Here is a 22,616-nt window from a genome sequence, read left to right on the forward strand (position 1 = left end):
CTAACCATAAACTCAAACATAAGCTTGTAACTATGCTTACACTTATGCTCTAGTATGAGGACATCTCACCCCACTCCCTGCCTATGTGTCAGACCCACCTGGGCAATGCATAGCAGCCATTTTGCATTTAACATTGGCCCTTTTGTGTCCCAGACTAGCCCTGAACGTGGCTGATTCCCTGTTCCTTCTGGAGGAGGCTGAGGGGGCTCCAGACCCCTTCTTTGGTGTGATGGGCTCAGGAGACCAGCTCCCCAGTCCCTACAGGATCCCTCAGGTACTTTCAACGTTAACCAACAACAAAACATTTTCTCTACTTTAATTAGAGTTAGAATTCAAATTCTCTGTTGATTCATCAAATGTATTTACAAAGCATTATTCTAAGGCTTAGCACACAGAAAAGGTGGTACATTGATTGACCTTGTTTTATGGCGATTCTGTTACTTCCCCAGCCATGGCAGATTATGGCGGCTGTGACTACACAGCGCTCTCCAGTGGTCAGTTCCAGAACCGCATCGGAGGGGGAGGGTGAGTCAATTCCTAGCCAACCTCTACTAGTTGCAACTCTACAAGAAGCTTCTTTCTCGAGTTGCAAAAAAAAGACACAGACTGAAACAGAAAGTGGGAATAAGGTCAAAATACTCACCAGAAGTTTCCGCTAGAAAGATAATAAGACATGTTAGAGTTGCCCCCCCCTAATATAAGCACGTGTGGATGTGACAGAATGGAATAGGTATACTGCTTCCACTTGTACAATCCTCTAAAGATCTTTACGAGTTTCAAGGGCACACCGTTGCTTCCGGACAGGGCTAAAACATAGTCTGTTATTGAGATCAGATGACAAATCTTCACCAAGAGATCAGCGTCTCTAACGTTGGTACTTTTCCTCCACTCTCCCTTTTTTCTTTTCCTTCTCTTGTCTCTATGTCCCTCTCACCTCAGGTTTTAACCAATCCACGCCAGAAGCCATCACCCTGAAAGAGACGGAGCCGGTCATGCTTCACTTCACTCAGGTGAAGGCGTGGGCCTGGGAGAGGGTTCTTGGATTAGCATCGAAAATTGTCATTTTGAAATTCATTCGTTTGAACTGTTTTTCCATATTATGAAAGTGCAGATTGTAAGCTTTCAAACGATGTGTCATACATTGACATCTGAAATCTAGTTGAAGAAGATATGCTTATTTGAATGTTGGTACCCCTCAAACCAAATACCGGAGAAAGACGCTCTGAATCAAAACACACGCAAAACAGTTGCTAGTAGCTAGCAAGGAACATCACCATGAACACCTAACTGCATTTGTAGCATCACATCACAACATGCTGATTGAACATCAACATGCTAAAAACACATAACTCCACATAATTAGATGATCACACAGTCCTTGCTTTTGCACACGTCCTAAAAGTTTGTTTACAAGCCATCTATCACTTACCTAGTAGTCCATGGCAGATGATGTAGTGAATACAATTCACAAATCATAAGTAACAAACTGTTGTTTGTTATAACCTCAGCAAATATTTTCAAGTCAAGACTAAAAACCCATCTTTTAAATATTGCCTTTAAATGACTCAATAATTAAATTATGATTATATAATGATTAAAGCAAGTTATTATTATTATTATTATTATTATTATTATTATTATATTGAGTGGGCTCTTCAACACTTAGAAGTCAACACTTCACATTTATATATATAAAAAAAAAAGTCATTTGCGTGACGTGAGAATCGCCGACATACAGACCTTTTCACCAGCAACATTATGTGACACGTTCTAATGCTTTGGTCCTCATATCGGCGACCAGTCAAAATGTTCTGACTTTTCTTTTGAAACACGGAACTACGTTTCAACATTGTTGAGAATCACAACACAAACTCGCTAGTCAAGCCAAAATACTGCAACGCAATGGATTCGGTGAGTAATCCCCACTGCTACCTAGTTAAACTATGACAATACTTAGCAGGCTCACAAAACAAGCTGCGTTAGTTGACTAGTGATGTGTCATTTATTTTTCAACAACGAGGAATTGTATTCACATTTTTCTAAAGAAAAGTCTGATCATTACATATGAGGATCAAAGCATTAGAACATGTCACATATGTGGTCTAGTAGTGGTCACTACTAGTCACTAGTAATAAAATCATAATATGAATAATTGCACTCCCAAATGGACAATTTCAAGTATTCGTTGTAGCCAACATTTTAGGATATTGCTTTTTTGGAAGGGGGGGGTTGGTATTGATAATGGATGGTCAGGGTTTTTTGGCCCACAGTTAACCACTCAGGGTTCATTTTGGCCTACCAAGCCAAACACACGGGCACTCCTGCACTGAATAATTGACTGATACCACAGTCTCCCATTAACGTTATGGGATCAGACCAGTGATTGGCCTGATAACAACAGTAGTCCCTTACCTGATGCAACATACTTAAGACAGAAGAAATACACTGTGCAAGGACTTTGCCTTGGGTCTTCTGAATTCCCCCTTCAGAACCTGGCTGCCACCTACCAGAGCCGAAATATCAAATCGCCAAATCAGAAACTACCCAACTCGAAATCCCCAAAACAAGAACAGCAAGATACAAAACATTACCCATCCCATTCTTTACAGGTCTCCTGAACGCCAAATAACGTAGGATGTGTTGTGAATCCCTCATCGGCTCCGCCCCCTCCTGCCTCGTTGGCGCTCGTTGAGCCTCATCAGGCTCAAGTGGAGACAGCTGGGTCCAGCTATCAACTCAGGAGGAGGCAGCCCTATAAGAAGCCCCAGAAACCTTCCTCCGACGCTTGATTATTTTGACCCATGTGGTTAGTTGTTTGGCTCTCCCTGTTGTCTATTCTCGTTCAAGTAGTTTCACTTCAGAGTTTTGTTTGTTTGTTATTTTGCTAACCTTAGTTGTTTTCTTTGTTTGATCCTCGCTCCCCAAAGGAACCTGCCTCCCCCTGCCTAGACCCCCTGCCTGCCTATCGACTACGTCTCCTGCCTATGTCCCTGCCTGCCTAACGACCACCCCTCCTGCCTATGCCCCTGCCTGCCTGCCGCCTACTCCTCCTGCCTAACCCCCTGCCTGCCTGCCGCCTACTCCTCCTGCCTAACCCCCCCGTCTGCCTGCCTGCCGACTATTCCCCCTCTCTGCTCTGGACTGGTTAGTACACGTACATATTTCAACACTTCACTCATCTACATATCTACACCACACTAGTTTTGCACGCTAGACACTCACACCCAGACACATAGAGTACAGTCCCACTCACACCTCATTTACATTATCCAGTTCTCTGGCATCCACACATTCCCCCCACTTAGGCCCCGTTAGAGTAGGTTTATTCTTTTGTCCATCATTTTAATAAATCCTTTTATTGTTAGTTTGCCTCTTGTGTCCGTCTGTTCTGGGGTTCTGCCACACTTGACTCTTTTGCTAGTGCTACCATAACAGGATGAACGTTTTAGCCTTACCCACCACCGCCATAGACTGTGCTGAATAATAAATCAAGATTCACTAAGTTATTAGCACTGTTTTTATCCAAAATTGTGTTTTATATTTTGATGTTGTATTTCGTTGATGTTGACGTAAGGATACTGTTCCCCACTGAATGGCTCAAGACAAGAGTGTTGAGCTGGGTTTTTTATGGTTACTTATCTCTCTCTCCCTCTCTCTCTCCATCAGTTTGAGGGAGCGGAGCTAACTGAAGCCACAGGCAGAGTGATCGACTTGCTTCTGGAGCAGCCAGACCAATTCGACTGGGGTAAGAGAGATGAGAGAGGATAGTAGGATTCTCTAAGTAATGACAGGCGATCGATATGGACATTTGTTAGCGTGAAAGGAGTGAAAAGTTGTGTGTGTGTGTGTGTGTGTGTGACAGACGCAGAGATTGAGGAGAGGGAAAGGGAGAGAGAGGGAGAGACGGAGAGAACAAGGGACCAGGAGGGAGCCATGACATCTATTGACCAGTAAGTCCCCTGGGACCCTTTCACAGGCGGATCTTACTGCCACAAGGGCTGTGGTCACTGTTCAAGTCCAGCTAGGACTTGAACAGTCTTCATTTGTGTTGTGTGTGTTTTCTGATTACAATAAATGAGGAAGCTAGATGGTTATTAAGATAGTACCCACCATTGTGTGTGTGTGTGTGTGTGTATGTGTGTGTGTGTGTGTGTGTGTGTCTGCATGTCCAGGCTGAAGGACACGGTGGTGGTGGGGGACAGTGTGTGGCTGCTGGACAAGGAAACGGGCCAGCCCATGGAGATGCCACTAGAGGCCCCGTACTCCTCAGAGAGAGAGGAAGAGTCAGAGAAGGGGCCAGAGAGAACACCGGAGAGAGCGCCAGAGAGAGCGCCAGAGAGAGCGCCAGAGAGATCGCCAGAGAGAGCGCCAGAGAGATCGCCAGAGAGAGGGCCAGAGAGAACACCGGACAGAGCGCCGGAGAGAGCGCCGGAGAGCTCTTGTGGAGAGGTGTGTGTGTGTGTTTGTTTGTGTGTGTGTGTGTGTGTGTTTGTGCTTGTGTGTGTGTGTGTGTGTGTGTGTGTGTGTGTGTGTGTGTGTGTGTGAGAAATGGAGACAGTTACATTCAGTTACAGTCATCAGCCTAGCCTAATAGACTATCTAAGGTTACTCTTCTGCAACTTGTCCATGTGTGTCTGCCATCATTCATACAAAATAAAGTGCCAGAAGGCTTAACTGCCCAGAAAGCAGGAGTTAAAATGTTTAAAGGAAGAACTACATACAACACTTGAATAGCCGTTTCAGTTAAATATTTTTGACACAGTATTTCATATATTGGTGCCAGTGTTATGGCGCATTCGTCGGAAACCTTTGTTTTCGACTACACTGTACGGGCAAAGGTATTTGCGGATAAACCCAGCGATAGACTTGGTAATAGTCGTAGCCCTCGTTTCAGCCATTCATATATACACACAGTCTTACCGTCACAACAATGATGTACCAGATATACACTCTGAAGTTCCCAGTGAGTTATGCGGTGAGCACAGTGAAAGAAAAGAGGAAGCACTTTTCTTTTTCTTTTCTTTTTTGGAGAATAGGACACATCGTGAATAAAGAATTTATTAATTTCCAGATTTCCAGTCTTCTACCTGGACACAAACATTCCAATAACTGTTAAATAACACGTTATAACACTTTATTATTAGTAATTGTATTTTTTATTATTATTACAAATTAACAAAAAATGTCAGGTTGGAGAGGATTGGAAGGGCTAGAAGGGAGATAGTGTGCTAGAGGGGGTGGAGACAGTTTGATAGATAGGCGGAAATGTATGTAATAAAGTGTTTGACGGTTGTTTATTTCTTTTCACGGTCGCCAGTTACACGCTTATACTATTACCGTCACAGACTCGCTGTAGTGTCTCAATAGGCCTCATTCATCAACCATGCATACACACAGCTTTGTTTGTAGATGTTTATTTTTTCTCTCCCTCCTTCTCTCTGCCTCTACATCCTCTCTCCTTCTCTCTGCCTCTACATCCTCTCCCTCCTTCTCTCTGCATCTACATCCTCTCTCTCCTTCTCTCTGCCTCTACATCCTCTCCCTCCTTCTCTCTGCCTCTACATCCTCTCTCTCCTTCTCTCTGCCTCTACATCCTCTCCCTCCTTCTCTCTGCCTCTACATCCTCTCCCTCCTTCTCTCTGCCTCTACATCCTCTCTCTCCTTCTCTGCCTCTACATCCTCTCTCTCCTTCTCTCTGCCTCTACATCCTCTCCCTCCTTCTCTCTGCCTCTACATCCTCTCTCTCCTTCTCTCTGCCTCTACATCCTTTCTCTCCTCTCTACCTCTAACATTCCACTCTGCCGCTACATCTTTTTCTACCTCCTTCTCTCCGACACCTAGCTCCCCGAAGTTGTCCCCTCTCCTAAGAGACAGGGTCGCAGGCGACAGCTTGTTTTCGCCGACCCTCACACGCAGATCTCCATGGAGGCAATGCAGTTGCAGATCAAGGACCCTCTTGCTGAGACCATGCCCCTGGTAAGACCACCCACCCTCCTACCAGGCACCAGAGGAATTCACTGAAGGATTGATTCTTCAAATCAGTCAAGTATCTTTGTCTGGGTATCTAAATAGATCTTTTTGTTTTGTTTTAAGGAAGTACTGTTCAGTAGGCTGGTCACAATAAAAGGCCACTCTAAAATGTGCAGTTTTATCACATAGCACAATGCCACAGATGTCGCAGGTTTTGAGGGAGCGTGCAATTGGCAGCAATGTCCACCAGAGCTGTTGCCCGTGAATTGAATGTTCATTTCTCTACCATAAGCCGTCTCCAAAGGTGTGTCCGAGAATTGGAATTGGAAACGACTTTGGAGATGGTTTATGGTAGAGAAATACATTTTCAATTCACCGGCAACAGCTCTGGTGGACATTCCTGGAGTCAGCATGCCAATTGCACACTCCCTCAAAACTTGCGACATCTGTGGCATTGTGCTGTGTGATAAAGCTGCACATTATAGAGTGGCCGGATCTGGCCTGCGGGCCGCCTATTGGTGATCCGTGCTTGAGGAAGTGTAGTTGACCTCTTTGCCTAGTGTTGCTGTCTCTCTCTCCCAGTCCAAGGTGCTGATAGACCCCGCCTCCCGGTCCACGGCCGCCCCCGGAGAGCTCTTCAGCGCCCCCGCCTGCCGTGAGTATCTCATACCTCTACTGAGAGAAACTTGGATGACAAGGTCTGACGTTTCAGCGTACCCAGAGGTAGACATAATGGATCTTTCCCAGCGTATATATGCCACCGCAGATGATAGTGATGATATATTGTGAGTTGGTGGACATTGCGGTCTAGGGAGGAAGTATGCAGTTCAGTCCATGATGGATAGATGGACCCAGGAAGGGACGATTGGACGGATGGGTGGATGGATGGATAGATGGATAGATAGACAACCCTTGTGGTGTTTTTAGAGAGAGCGATCACATAAGTAGATGACTAGGATTAAGATAAGACAAGTTTGCTTATCTTCTCTTTGCCCCCACCCCCATCCCTCCTTACCCTCTTCCCTAACACAGCTCACCTCCACCCTGACCTCCTGTCACTATGGCAACAGTGTGCTGTCCTCAGGAAGAAGAGCAGCAGGGAGGGGGGAGAGAAGGGGGGAGACTCTGAGGTCGACGTAGACATGGGAGTGGAGAAGGACAGAGAGAAGAGGGGCTCTGGCGTGAGAGGGGTAAATTCTTTATTTCTGTTGACTATGACCGCATTTGTTTTCATTACGACCATCAATCAATGAACATTAGTTTTTAGTAGGGATGTAACAATGCACTCAACTCACGATTCAATACGATTCACAATATGAGATTGCAGCCAAATTAGGACTATTTCTCAGACAAAAACTACAAAATACGCTTATTTGCACCTCTTCATTGTCAACAAAATAAGGAGTTATTATACTGTATTGTTTGGTTTTGTTGGCATATGGGATGTGTTCAGCTAGGCTCAAATCATATTTTCCAAAAGTATTGCTGCTGATATGTAGTTCCTATCTATATCCATATCTATTTGCATGTTCAAATGCATTGCCATAGTTGACATTTTGATGATGACCCTGCATGCATGCAGAATCACTTCTTCAACTGCATTCCCAATGTCAATGTAGCTAGCTAGTTTATCTGTACACTTACAATAACACACCAACACAGCACCGACAATGCACACTTCAACAACAGTATTGCAAGACGAGTGCATCGAGCTACAACGTTATTCCACCACCGTTCCCCACGTTGGTTTGTTTGTTGATATACGTCGACCCATGATTCATCCAGATTATTGAGAGTACATTCTCTGTCACGACACAACATGTCTACAGTGCATGTGTCGATGAGTGTCCTCTGTACACAGGTCACACGAGAGCTGAGGGAGTCAGGACGAGCCCCCTCTGAAACCTCAGGTCAGACACCAGGGGATCTATCTCAAGTTTCAAGTTTATTGTTACATCACATTACACAAGTGTAAGAGAGTAACATTCTTAGGCTTCGGTTCCTGACATTGTGTTGCAGCACAAGACATAAGGCAATAGACATAATTCAAGAAAGTAACAGTAGTACAGGACATACATGGAGAAAAAAAATGGGCATAATACCAGATAAAGGTAACAATAGTACAGATAAGACAGAATACACTAGTGGTGCAACTAGTGATAATAGATCGTTCAGTAGTAAAGTGGCTAGGAGCTTAAGGTTTCTGTAGTCCGTTTACATGGGGTGTGCTTGGGGAAGATAGTCAATTGTCTACTACAGTGGGCTTGATCATGAGCCTGATCGATCACATGTTTCTTTCAGCTGTCTCAGAGCTCCAGGAAGTGTCCAAAGAACACACTCCGGCCAGCAGACGGTGAGAGATGAGAAAAAGAATTCAGTGAACATTATCTCTCTAGAAAGAGGATGAGAGCGACTGAAATATAAATTGAATATTAAATATAGAATTATTATTTTTAAAGGGGGGGTTAGTAGGAGTGGCTTGACATCTATGGCCCTGTCCATAATCCCAGGAGCCATTTTTTACATTTTGTCAGGGTGTAGAGGGCAAGTAGCAACGTGTACTAACATTTTCATGTCAAAAGTCAATTCTTAGAATTGTAACTGATGGCTAATGGGTGAAGATACTCTACCTAATAATGGTGTGTGTGTGTGTGTGTGTTTATGTGTGGGGGGGCAGGTCTCCCATAGAAGAGGAGGTGGTGGTGGCTATGGAGGACATAGTGGAGGAGTGTGTCGACCTCCCTGAGAGAGAACCAGAGCTCACCCCTGAGAGCCTGCTGAGGTAAATGTCGATGGGTCCCACTGCATTTTTCACAATCAGTTAGTTGATGGATGCTAAATGTCATTTATCGATCGTGCATGCTATATTTATGCTGACTTAAATTATCTTGTTTATTCAAACTCGTATCTATGTCCACGATGTAAAATAAATAACCATTTCATAGGTCTGTGTTTGAACTGTGAAGTTAGTCATGTCAGTTTGCCTGTGTCTCAGCATCACTGGAGATCGCTGGGTGTTTTGTTTTGAAGTATTGAAGCATTACAGTTGCCAAATGGTGGTATGTGAATTTACTATTGCAAAGTTTACATTGAACAACATTATCGTGAGCAGTGGCAATAGCCCATGGCAACAACTGAGAGGGGATGAATGAACTCAGCGAGGTTGTTAAATGAATGAAAAAACACGGCCACATGCATTTTTTTATCTTACAAATACTGAGTACTTGTAATGGGTTTTTTCGATTTGTCGATTAGATATCTTTGTATCGATGCGGAAGTCCGTGATTGACTGATAGATAAATGGATCAACCTAACCCGTCCCTACCGAGCACCCTTCATCAGAGAACCACAGGTAAACCACTATCAATGCTACAATAAACACTCCTCTCTCCTCTTCTTCATCTCCCTCTCCAGAAAGGTGTCATTGGAAGAGGACTTCCACTCTCTGCTGCCCCCTGATGCAGACCGCAGTACTGCAGCTCAAATGTTCTTCCAACTGTTAGGTGAGGAGTTGAATGACTGAATTGATGATAGAGTGCCATATAATGGCGTGTTAAATTGGATTTAAATCTGAAGAATGCTCCCCATTGCTGTCAGGATTGCAGAGTCTCTCCCTATCTTCTGCCATAGACTTCATCTTTTCAGGCTACACCTTAACTGTCCCTCCTTAAACCTCTGAATCCCCCTGTTCAGTTTCTCAACTGTATATTACCAAAAAAAGGTGTCCACTAAATTCCAAAAATGTAAATGGAAAGACTGACTTTACTTTCCACTTCACTTTTGGCCCTGAAAAGTGGGCTGACCTAATTTATTTTAGAATAGAACTTTGTTGTCCAACCAAAGATGGACCACTGTTTGGGGCTCAGCTCAGGCATTAGACACTTGTAGGACTACATGGGGTCGGTCTTCTGGTTCTGGTGTGTTCTGACCTGTATGCCACTGTGTTTGTCCAGAGCGGGTGACTGGCAGAGAGCTGGGTGTGTGTCAGGGGCATCCCTATGGCCCCATCACTGTCATCCCCTCCCACTCCCCCCGGACAGCCTGAGGTACAGAGTGGGACCTGGAACCCTCTCACTGACGCTACTGCTTATGTTAAGGTCACCATGGTTACGCGTCGTTGGCTTTGAATGTTTCTAAAAACCGGAATTAGTTGTTTGATTATCACGTGTTTCTTTGTGTTGTTATTCTGCCAGTTGTGTATGTCTGCTGTGTATTTCAGGCACAATTTTACCAACACTGTTGTGAATACATAAATAATAAAATTGTATTAATTTAAAGCTATGAGAGGTTAGTAGTAGTAATTCTGTTATCTTAAATACAAGATAAAAAAGAATACAAGATACTTTCATTTTCACACAAACCAGTTGGTGGATTTAGTTTTCATGGGAGCGCCACATTCACATTCACCTTCACCTCACCATGAGAGCAGACAGTCCAGCTGAGCTGGAGGGGTGGGAGGTCAGTGTGTGTGTGTGTGTGTGTGTGTGTGTGTGTGTGTGTGTGTGTGTGTGTGTGTGTGTGTGTGTGGCTCTGGAGATGAGTGGTTGAGGGGGTCAGTGACAGTGTGTGTGTGTGTGTGTGTGTGTGTGTGTGTGTGTGTGTGTGTGTGTGTGTGTGTGTGTGTGTGTGTGTGTGTGAGTGTGTGTGTGGCTCTGGAGATGAGGAGTGGTTGAGGGGGTCAGTGTGTGTGTGTGTGTGTGTGTGTGTGAGTGTGTGTGTGGCTCTGGAGATGAGGAGTGGTTGAGGGGGTCAGTGTGTGTGTGTGTGTGTGTGTGTGTGTGTGTGTGTGTGTGACTGGAGATGAGGAGTGGTTGAGGAGGTCAAGAAGAGTCAGAGGGAGGATAGCCCGGCCCCAGAGGGAGAATGAATGAATGAATGAATGAATGAATGGTCTTTATTGTCATTAATACAGTACAGGTACCATACAACGAAATTTAGGAGTAGGGGCTCCCCTGGTGCTTGGAAAAAGACTAAAAACAAGAAAACCACGGGTAAAATAAAAAAGGGAAAAGAGCTGGTTGACATAAATAAAGGCTATGTAGTATGTACACTATCTACTATACTATACTACTATACTATACAATAAAACACTGTGCTGTACTCTATGCTATGCTATAAATATCCTAACTTTTCCTATATCTGAACTTTATGTACACAAGGGTTGTCATATTGCACATAGTATTGTTGCACATTCATTTAAAGTGTCGCAGTTAGCAGGTTTGAAATGTTCACAGTTGTATTTCAATATTGCACTTATGTTTACAATCTAGTAGCTGCCATCAAGTTGTCTAGATTGTCCAGGGCCTAGAACCTAGGTCTTTGCTGTGTTCAGGGCCTGAATGGCCCTAGGGTAGAAGCTGAGCTTCAGTCTGTTTGTCCGTGCGAAGAGGGAGAAGAGGAAGAAGAGGAAGAGGAGGAAGAGGAAGGAGAGGAAGAAGAGGAAGAGGAGGAGCCCAAGGCTGGATGCTGCTTCTGTGAGTCTGCTGACGGGAGAAGGCTGTAGGGTTGACACTGCACGAACTAGCTAATCCTCAACATTACTACAAGCATCAATACACTAGGAGACACAATGTAATCCTTGAAAAACCATGAAGTCTGTGTTAAGTTAATGTCTCTCTCCCTCCCTCCCTCCCTCCCTCTCCCTCTCCTCCTCTCTCCCTCTCTCCTCCTCTCTCCCTCCCCTCCTCTCTCCCTCCCTCTCTCCTCCTCTCTCCCTCTCCTCCTCTCTCCCTCCCTCTCTCCTCCTCTCTCTCTCTCCTCCTCTCTCTCTCTCTCCCTCTCCTCCTCTCTCCCTTTCTCATCCTTTCTCCTTCCTTCTCCTCTTCTCTCCCTCCCTCTCCTCCTCTCTCCCTCTCCTCCTCTCTCTCTCCGTCTCCTCCTCTCTCCTCCCCTCCCTCTCTCCTCCTCTCTCTCGCTCCCTCTCCTCTCTCCTCCTCTTTCCCTCCCTCCCTCTCCTCATCTCCCTCCCTCTCTCCTCCTCACTCCTCCTCTCTCCCTCTCCTCTCTCCTCCTCTCTCCCTCTCCTCCTCCGTCTCTAGCGGCTGTCTTCAGGAGCATGGCGTCGGCAGTCGGCAAGGGGCTGTGTAAGGGGCTGTGTGAGGGGCTGTGTAAGGGGCTGTGTGAGCCCTTCAAGAAGGCCTCAAAGACCCAGAAGACACCTGAATGTCTGATTCACTAAATGTGTTTAAAAAAATAAAATAAAAAATCTGTGCATTCAACCTAATGTATTCCTTGTAATTTTAATTAATTTAATTTTGCCATTTAGCAGACGCTTTTAATCCAAAGCAATTTACAATTACGAATTACAGGGACATTACAGGGACATCCCCCCTGGACACTTAGCCCTGGAGTAACTGAGGGCTAAGTGCCTTACTCAAGGACACACTAAAGATGGCCGAGAGGTCTAAGGCGCCAGTCTCAAGAGTTGAATTGGCCTACTTGAGACTGGAGGCGTGGGTTCGAACCCCACTTCTGACAACATTTTTGTGGTTCAAATGGTAGACTACTAGAGCATAGTGTTAGTGTTCATCTAGGTTACGTGTCCTTTTTAGTTCATGTAGGAGCTGAAGTATAAAAGTATACTATTATTCTCTCATAGCAATTCGAGAATTTAAATAAACAGTGATCGGTGAAAACTGTCTGAAAGCAATGCTTTTGCCAGACTTCTTCTAGTCTTCGGAGACTAGTTCGTTTGCTGAAGTACTGAAAGTCGGAACAGCGCCACAAAACCAGCCAGTGGCCGAGGATATAATACACTATAGTATGATACTAAGGTCTGCCATATGTAGCGAGTTGTAATGCGTTATTTACTCACTGTATTAGGGAGTGTTTACTAGGCCACACAGGTGTTAGCTTGTTAACTAGCTAGCTTTATTAGAAGCTTGTTTGTTTTTGTTAGCTGACTTAGCGTGGTTTTGTTTGTTGTGTTGTTCACAAGTTATTGTGTGTGTCTGTGTGTGTGTGTGTGTGTGTGTGTTTACTACACTAGCCAAACAAGTGTTAGCTTATTAGCTAGCAGAGCTGCCAAGTCTCACGCAATCACCGTGAGACTCACGCATTTCAACCAGTTCTCACGCTCTCACACCGCATCTCTATTTCTCACGGCGAGAAATAACCATTTGTTTTACGCGACTTGAGTTTCGTGGCATCTTTCTGCACGCGCGTTAACTTGAGTCTGCAATCGAAGCGGCAGGCGAGCGCTGCTGGAAGAACCTGTGTTCACGCGAGCTGCAAGAACGTAGCAAGCAGTGTTGCCAGATTGGGCTACTTTTGGTCACACTGGACGGGTGGATTCGGCAGCTTTTAGACTGGTTGGGCTGGACATTGTCAATTCCATCTGGCAACCGTGGTAGCAAAATATGTGCATACATTACAACATCGTATCTGGTAGCCTACTGGACTGGGTTGCACCAATTTGGCGTAAGTCATTACTAAATGCAGGCATGCGAATGTACGCGAGGGAAAGCAGAGAGCGGAGTGCTTATATGCAAAGCAGAGTAGGGAGTGCTTTACTCCTACAGGTGGCGCTAAAAATGCAATGTCAAAATGAATGACTCCTGCTGCCCTGGGACCTAAAATACGACTCTTTTAATGAAAACAAACAAACGGTTACATGCACTTTTATTTTAATATTTTCCTTTTTTTCTTTTTTCGTTGGGTAAGCACTGCTTACCCTGCTTATATGGACGGCACGTCCCTGGTCTCTGAGTGTCAACACGACAGTGGTCCAGATGAACAGAAAACACCTTGCTCGCATTCAACTTTCACTTTGTTTATTATGAGAAGAATACCAATGATAGGATGGCATTATATGACATAGGACACCCAGTAAATTAAAACTGCTAAATACAAATCAAATCAAGTTTTATTTGTATAGCGCATTTCTCACAAAATACACAAAAATGAATGAATGAATGAATGAATGAATGGTCTTTATTGTCATTGCTATAGTACAGGTACCAAACAACGAAATTTGGGAGGGGTGGTTCCCCTGGTGCTAAAAAAACAAGAAGGGAAAGGAGCTGGTTTACATAAATAAAGGCTATGTACACTATCCACTATACTATACTGTACAGATAAAACGACTAGGGTTGTCATATTGCACATAGTGTTATTGCACATTCATTTAAAGTGTCGCAGTTTGCAGGCTTGAAATGTACACATTTGTGCCTCAGCACTACACCTGATTTTTTCAATCCAGCAGCAATAGATAAATGAGAATTTGAATAAAATGTGATGTTCAACCTTCCTGTGTGTACCGTATAAAGACTGACTAGACAACTAAAGGCCTAACTGGCTCCAAACTAGTCTTTGGCTTTATAATTTCAATACTGTGTCACGTGAATAAGAAATGAGTATTTAGCTCCCATGTTAAACCCATCCTGTCATTGTATGACTAGAAAAACCTACAAAAACGACCATGCCATTGCACTGTATACGTATGATAAGCCCTGAATCCAAGAAGTGGTACAACAAACAACCATTCTCTGACCTCCCAAAAAAAGTCTGTGACACTCAGTTCAGTATATCAATCACTCATACGAAAATGATTTAACCAAAAGGGGTAGCTTCCATATAATAACTCCATCTGGTAGAAAGGCGGACATTTTACCCATTGTGGTGTACATGCCCCATCATAAGCATTCACTCCAACAAACAATGCTTGTAAACAAAGTGAGGGTTACAATTTCTGACATTAACAAATGTATTTAAGGCTTTTTATATACCTTGTACAATGTATACATTTTACATGCTATTGTTGAACTAAAAGGTATAACATAACTGTTGTCATATTTTTTTTTACGTAGAAAAAACAGCAAACCATACCCATTTCACTGACTTATGTCCATAGAACATGGTCTAAATTAAGTTGTGGGAATTGTCTAAAACAAACCAGAAACATGAAAAAAATAAATCTCTATTGGTATTCCTGATACAGGACTGTTTATGTATAAAAAATAACTGATAGTACAGTTCAAAATTAAATTCACAGTATGCTTTCTTATGAACGCTAGAAAAAACAAACTGGATTTTTAAAAAGCAAACACAAAAGGTCCACAGCCAAAAGTGATGATTATTTTTTTTATGTTTTTTTGTATACTTGAATAATGAGTTTAAAAGAAACAATGCTTGTAAACAAAGTGAGGGTTACAATTTCTGACATTAACAAATGTATTTAAGGCTTTTTATATACCTTGTACAATGTATACATTTTACATGCTATTGTTGAACTAAAAGGTATAACATAACTGTTGTCATATTTTTTTTTACGTAGAAAAAACAGCAAACCATACCCATTTCACTGACTTATGTCCATAGAACATGGTCTAAATTAAGTTGTGGGAATTGTCTAAAACAAACCAGAAACATGAAAAAAATAAATCTCTATTGGTATTCCTGATACAGGACTGTTTATGTATAAAAAATAACTGATAGTACAGTTCAAAATTAAATTCACAGTATGCTTTCTTATGAACGCTAGAAAAAACAAACTGGATTTTTAAAAAGCAAACACAAAAGGTCCACAGCCAAAAGTGATGATTATTTTTTTTATGTTTTTTTGTATACTTGAATAATGAGTTTAAAAGAAAGGATAGAAAGAAAGGGTGTCTCAGTGAGTGTGAAAAGAGGGATGCAGAGAAAAAAAGTTGTCTTCTCCAGTGAAAGGGTTGAGAGAAAGAGAGGGGGAAAAAAGCAAAAACATAAAAGAGCTGGAAATGTCCTCAAGTCTGTCCAGGGTAGGTGTGGTGGTGTAAGTGCACACACAGTCACAACAGCCAGTCCCAGGCCAGCTCCTTCTCTTCCAGACAAAACGCCTCCTCATTGTAGTCGGTGCGACGTTGTTTATTAGGCGAGTGGTCGTTGACATGGTCGTCGCCATGGTAACGGCGCTTCTGGTTCGGCCTCTCCTCACTGCTTCCTTGATGGGGTGCCGTTGGCGATGCATGACCAGAAGGGAGGCTGAAGTCATCGTAGTCGGTGCGGCGTTGTTTATTAGGCGAGTGGTCGTTGACATGGTCGTCGCCATGGTAACGGCGCTTCCGGTTCGGCCTCTCCTCACTGCTTCCTTGATGGGGTGCCGTTGGCGATGCATGACCAGAAGGGAGGCTGAAGTCATCGTAGTCGGTGCGGCGTTGTTTATTAGGCGAGTGGTCGTTGACATGGTCGTCGCCATGGTAACGGCGCTTCCGGTTCGGTACCTCTTTGCTAGAAAAAAAGAAGAAGAAAAGCATACAGGCTTAATACAATTACATTCTTAATATCATAATTTAAAATCATTGAAATCTGCACAGTGCCTGGAGGTGTGAGGGTTGTCTCACCTTGGCCGACTGTGATGAGACTCCCTGCCGTTAGCTATGCTTGGACCCACACCAGACGACAGCCCATGACCGTTAGCTATGCTTGGACCCACACCAGACGACAGCCCATGACCGTTAGCTATGCTTGGACCCACACCAGACGACAGCCCATGACCGTTAGCTATGCTTGGACCCACACCAGACGACAGCCCATGACCGTTAGCTATGCTTGGACCCACACCAGACGACAGCCCATGACCGTTAGCTATGCTTGGACCCACACCAGACGACAGCCCATGACCGTTAGCTATGCTTGGACCCACACCAGACGACAGCCCATGACCGTTAGCTATGCTTGGACCCACACCAGACGACAGCCCATGACCGTTAGCTATGCTTGGACCCACACCAGACGACAGCCCAGGACCACTGCTAGAAACCTGCAACAGACCACAACCACAAACATCAATGGGCGCACTGATGAAAATATTGACAGGACATGATGACATACTGCAGGATAATGACATGATTACATACTGCAGGACAATGACATGATTACATACTGCAGGATAATGACATGATTACATACTGCAGGATAATGACATGATTACATACTGCAGGATAATGACATGATTACATACTGCAGGATAATGACATGATGACATACTGCAGGATAATGACATGATTACATACTGCAGGATAATGACATGATGACATACTGCAGGATAATGACATGATTACATACTGCAGGATAATGACATGATTACATACTGCAGGATAATGACATGATTACATACTGCAGGATAAGGACATGATTACATACTGCAGGATAATGACATGATTACATACTGCAGGATAATGACATGATTACATACTGCAGGATAATGACATGATTACATACTGCAGGATAATGACATGATTACATACTGCAGGATAATGACATGATTACATACTGCAGGATAATGACATGATTACATACTGCAGGATAATGACATGATTACATACTGCAGGATAATGACATAATTACATACTGCAGGATAATGACATGATTACATACTGCAGGATAATGACATGATTACATACTGCAGGATAATGACATGATTACATACTGCAGGATAATGACATGATTACATACTGACATACAAACATGATTACATACTGCAGGATAATGACATGATTACATACTGCAGGATAATGACATGATTACATACTGCAGGATAATTACATGATTACATACTGCAGGATAATGCTTTGCAATATTATTTCAACAACAATACCTTCTTCTCTTGTCCTTGCAAGCAGCCAAATACCATGACAACAATCCTATACGTGGCCCGATATCAGATAGAAACTATTCTATGCTACCGTTTTGGCATGTTATTTGACTAAGTACCTTGTCAGTGTGTTTGAGGCCATTGACTTTGTGGTGTCCGTTCTGGTGACCGTTCTGGTTGGGTTTGGCGATGCCGTTACTGTTGTGGTGCGCCCCAGCCTCACTCCCACCAGCACCGTTGGTCTTAACGGCCGGCTGGGGTCGCGGGGCCGGTCCGTAGACGGCTCCTCCGTTCCTCCCGTTGAAATTAGGCTTGGCCAGGCCGTTTTCTAGAGCGCCGCCCTCCTGATCAGACTCCTCTGATGACTCGTGGCCGTACGGCACCAGGAAGGAGGAGCCGTGATTCCCATTACTGGCTGACGTGCCGTTCACATGAGGCGGGCGAGGGGCGGACATACAGGCTGAGGTAGACTGTGAGGAAGAGGAAGAGGAGGAGGCGGACGGCTGGACGTAAGAGGAGGAAGCTGAGGCTGAAGAAGAGGATGAGGAGGGGCGGATCTGCTTGCCCTGGCCAATGTAGAAGGAGAGCTTCTGTAGAAGGAGAGCACGGTCGGGGATCCCAGTGGGACGGCAGAGTGGGTTTGAGGAGATGGAGGACGAGGAGGATGAAGAAGAGGAGGCGGAGGGCAGCACGTGGCTCGGTTTTCCGAGGCCGCCACTGCTGGTGCTAGGCTTGGAGCCAGATGGATTGTCTCTTAGAGAGCCGTTCCCGTTGACGTGAAGGGTGTTCTGTGAAACAACCAAAATAAGTTAGCTACAAGCCTCATTACACACTGCTGTTTCCCTTACCATTGAATAGGTGGGGCGGACCCCCCTGTCTGGAGTTTTGGCTTAGATAGAACTCAATAGAAAATGAGTAAATGGTAATGGCATCGCTGGATGTGTACTCATGTGCCCTGCCAAAAACAAATCTGTGCGAAACACTGGTACGCGAGCTTGCTGTGAATACAGTATTATCATTCATTGATCTTTAATAATCATCAGAATTATCATTAAGTATCATGCCAATGTGGTGTGAAGCTGCGTGTGGAGGCTCATATGACAATTAAAGAGTGTGTGTGTGTATACAGTGCAGTATAGAGGCTGTACCTTAGCCATGTTTGGGGGCAGCTGGGGGCCGATGAAGCCGGTGGAGTTGTGGCAAAGCCCGAGGTTGACACTGGGCGTGAGGACAGGGCGCGGGGACGACTGGCCTGGGGTGCGGCTCACGAGGTTACAGTTCCCTCCGTTCTTCAGATCAGGTGACCTGGTGGCCGGAATACAACAAGATGTTTTCGTGATAAAAAAAAAGGGGGGGGGGGGGCATGCACAAGAAATGTAAGTTGTGAAATGTCTTTGCGCCTCTGTGGTACTCACCTGATGTAGAAGAGCACGTAAGCCTGTTGGTCGAGAACGGATCTGATGTCACTGACAGACACCGAGGAGTCGTTCATCTCATACCACTGCCCGTCACTGGCCTGAGAATTAAGAAGAGGACTGTTAACGTCACATCACATCAACATCTAATTCTGAGCAAAATGAGACTGGCTGATGCACTGGTGAACTGAATTTTTATGAGGGGGGTGTGTGTGTGTGTGTGTGTGTGTGTGTGTGTGTGTGTGTGAGATACCTTGATGTAGCAGTAGTAGTGTCCAGCATGGCAACTACGGCCTGAGTGGACCAGCACTGCATACAGAACATAGACCTGGGGCTCCCCGTGGGACTGGGACATGAAGGGCCTAAGGTCCAGGTACTCGGGGTACTTCACGTCCTGAGTAAGGAGAGTAAGGACGACACAGGGAAACCACACAGGGAAAACGAACAGGGGGTACATCTTCAAAATAACTAAGGCATTTCTGATTGTCTGAGAAGAGGAAAAAAATACCCTATTGCATTTAACATTCTAAACCTGAATCCAAATATTCCCAAAATGATCTTACCTTTCTAATCTTGCCCCCGTTGAAGTTGTCAAAGCGCTTCAGTGAGATGGTGAGCACGTTGGAGCTCCGGTGGATGGTGAGTCTCTTTGAGGCTGGAACCATTTTCTTACACCTGCAGACAGGTTTTAGTCAGTTGCATTCCATTATGATGTGAGGAATCAAAACTCAATAGGCTGCACAAATAAATGAATACAGGTATATACTAACTTTGTGCATTTGTATGCATTATCTCCATCCAGTTGCTCTGGCTTGACAAACTGCTCCAGTGCCTTGGTTATGCTGGGAGCCGTCTGCAAGACGACAGACACAATTCTCAATTATTTACTTATTACCAATATCTCATATCACGATGAATAATTATTGTAAAAGGTACTTGATTGATGTGAAACAGCAGAATGATTATGTATAATTGTGTGTTACCTTTATTTCCAATGCGACATCCAAGTAGGGGTCAAACGTGTCAGAGACTGCTTCGCAGTTTAAACATTTTACTGTGAAAGATTGAGCATTGAAGATTCAGTGCTTTTCTTTGCTAACTTTGTCCGGGTAAGCAACATACATACAGTATAAGCAGCATACAAATGAGCAATGCAAGTTTGGACCAATAACTTACCCCTGGATCGTAGGTACCCTCCAAAGACTTGGTGGATAAAACTGGTTGCCTGCGTTTGCCTGTCCAATCTATTGAAAAAAGAAGTGTCAGAAGAATTAAAAAGACAAACTACAAACTACTCAAAATGTGAATGAATTATTCCTAATAGTCAGCCAGTCTGTACTACAGTACATTCTCAAATCAAGATACTCGTTTATTAACCATTAGCAACACAAACTGTTACAGCCCTTTGAGAAGAAGAAATAAAGGGGAAGAGACAGCAGAGGAAATAGAGCAAAGATAATTACAGAAAGGTAACCTGTTGGCGCAGAAAGGAAATCCACTATCCACAAGAGCTTGCTACAGTCAGTTTTAAGGGTCGCTTCTATAAGCGAGGGTCATTGCAACATATCTATTAATCATGTCTCACTGTATTCTAAGCTAAATATGAATGTAGGTCACATCCAAGTACACTACATCCTAGTGGCTGAACACTGATTTCCATAACTCCCTCAGTAACACCTACTTGGTTCCAGGCAGGCAGGACTTTTGCATAGCATCCACTGTGCATCGCAGGAACTCGTGGGCATCCTCCTGACTCCCTAAGCGGAAGTGCTTTGCAATCCCTACCGGGTGTAACAGGGCAGGTAGATGACGAAACCATACAGTTGACAAAAACTTGAGAGCATTAAACAATCACATTGACATGGTTATGGTTAGCTGTTACTTATCGTTTGGTATTTTGGTGGAAGCATAGGATGCTATTGCTAAGAAGCTGTCTGTCAAATAGTTCTCCCTCCAAAATAAATTGATAGCACCTTCTACTTTTTGGGAGGGAAAATAAATGTTCTGAAGATACTGTGTGTTCCCTGGATTTGGCACCTGTGATGCTCTCTTTGCATTTTTGGAGGGAAAACTATTTAGCTGACAGGCTGGTCATATTGTCCATATATCTATTATTTTGATACAGCAAATATGTTTTTTTGTTTTGTTCTGATGTGATTGCAGGCAGTTATTATTATTATTATTTTATTTTTTACAACAACACATATTTCCATCAAGCATATATTAAATAGTAATATAGTTTTTTTTTCTGATTGTGAGTGGACACTCACGTTTTAGTTCATTGCAGACACCAATGGGCTTGATGACGTTCCCCGAGTTAGCAAAGACCTGGGTGATGTGGTTCTGCATGGTGCACATCATACAGAAACCAGGCTCATGACCTAAAGGGGAACAGATATGGAGGTTAATCGGATAAGAGGCATGTTGTACCGTATCTTCTAGCATTCTGTTCCGATTAACTTCATTCCTCGATACAATTGTTTAAAATTAAATATATCACTACCAAAATAGTCATTCTAAACAGGTCTGGAAACCAGATTGGTTATATCTTCATTCACATACATGTTTTGGAATGTTCCCGGGTCAGCATGTAGTTGGTGAGGGGAACGGTGTAGGTGAGACACTGCAGAGCCGAGTTGAGGAAGCAGGTGTTTCCCAGGTTCTTGAGGCCCGCTCCGATGCGGTGGATCTGGCTCCACTTCAAGTTGAGCCGCTCCATAGGGAACAGGACCTTCTGGGGGAGGCCAATGTCGTCCCCACTGCTCAGCACCACTGGGGAGGGTGGGGAAACACAAAAAACACTGAGATTAGTCACAGGCGGAAAATACTTTTAAAGAAAGTTTTACGTTTTGTTTATATGGAACAAGCGATGGAGTGCTAGGTGAGAGCAGAGGGCAGAGAGATGCTGTCTTTATTACTGACATCACACAGTAGGTTCTACAAGAGAGAACCTCATTCTGGGTCATTTGCTTGGGGCTACATTAAGCGATTGATTACCTCCCCTCACAGTACAACATGCTTACATAACTTGCCATGCCATAGAGAAAAGACACACAACACCTAGGAAACCTGTTCAGTCGGTCAATTGGGCGGGAATTCCCTCAGCACACACAGTGAATACATTTACAGTGAGTGCAGGTATTTGCCCTCGTTTTTACCCAGCATCAAGAGACCTTTTGATTTAACAAACCATATCTTCTCACCTTGCTCCTTGGGCCGATCCACTGAGTGGGTCGCACTGCTGTAGATGGTAGCTCCAGGTGTGGGGCCCAGGCAGCCGCCTGTCTTCACCCTGGGGGTGTCATTGGGTGAGGGGCCCACCCCCCAGCTGGAGCAGCTGCTGTCCATCCCGTCTCCACTACTGAAGGGGGAGCGCTTGCACCCGACTGACTCAAGGTCAGACTTCTCTGAAGATGACTTCTTTGATGACTTCTTCTTTCTTTGAACTATGGTCATTGTTCATTGCTGATGGGCAAAAACAACAAACACAGATGAAAGTGTTAGCTATTTAATATGTAAGTATTGACAACTAGTTGAGGAATGATAACCCTGGTAGAGATTAGTGAAGTTGTATCTGAACCAAGCACACATACAATCTTCACTGGAGCTCTAGTGGGTTAGTATTACGCTATGATATTCAGATTGTAGTCCAAGAGTGC

The 22,616-nt window shown here is 44.1% G+C and overlaps 1 protein-coding gene across 1 annotated transcript; it reads right to left on the reverse strand.

Moving 5' to 3' along the window:
• Positions 1–15,737: 15,737 nt before the first annotated feature.
• LOC308157946 (ubiquitin carboxyl-terminal hydrolase 42-like) lies at positions 15,738–22,413 on the reverse strand (the record flags this gene model as incomplete). Its single annotated transcript, XM_080531540.1, has 14 exons — positions 15,738–16,176; positions 16,290–16,708; positions 17,662–18,330; positions 18,691–18,847; positions 18,958–19,058; positions 19,211–19,351; positions 19,521–19,632; positions 19,728–19,810; positions 19,941–20,011; positions 20,134–20,201; positions 20,639–20,738; positions 21,228–21,338; positions 21,520–21,729; positions 22,161–22,413. The coding sequence occupies 14 exons, from the start codon at positions 22,411–22,413 to the stop codon at positions 15,738–15,740; spliced, it is 2,934 nt and encodes a 977-aa protein (XP_080387666.1).
• Positions 22,414–22,616: the final 203 nt, after the last annotated feature.

Source organism: Nansenia antarctica (assembly GCF_963989245.1).
Source record: "Nansenia antarctica genome assembly, chromosome: 5".
Taxonomy (NCBI): Eukaryota; Metazoa; Chordata; class Actinopteri; order Argentiniformes; family Microstomatidae; genus Nansenia; species Nansenia antarctica.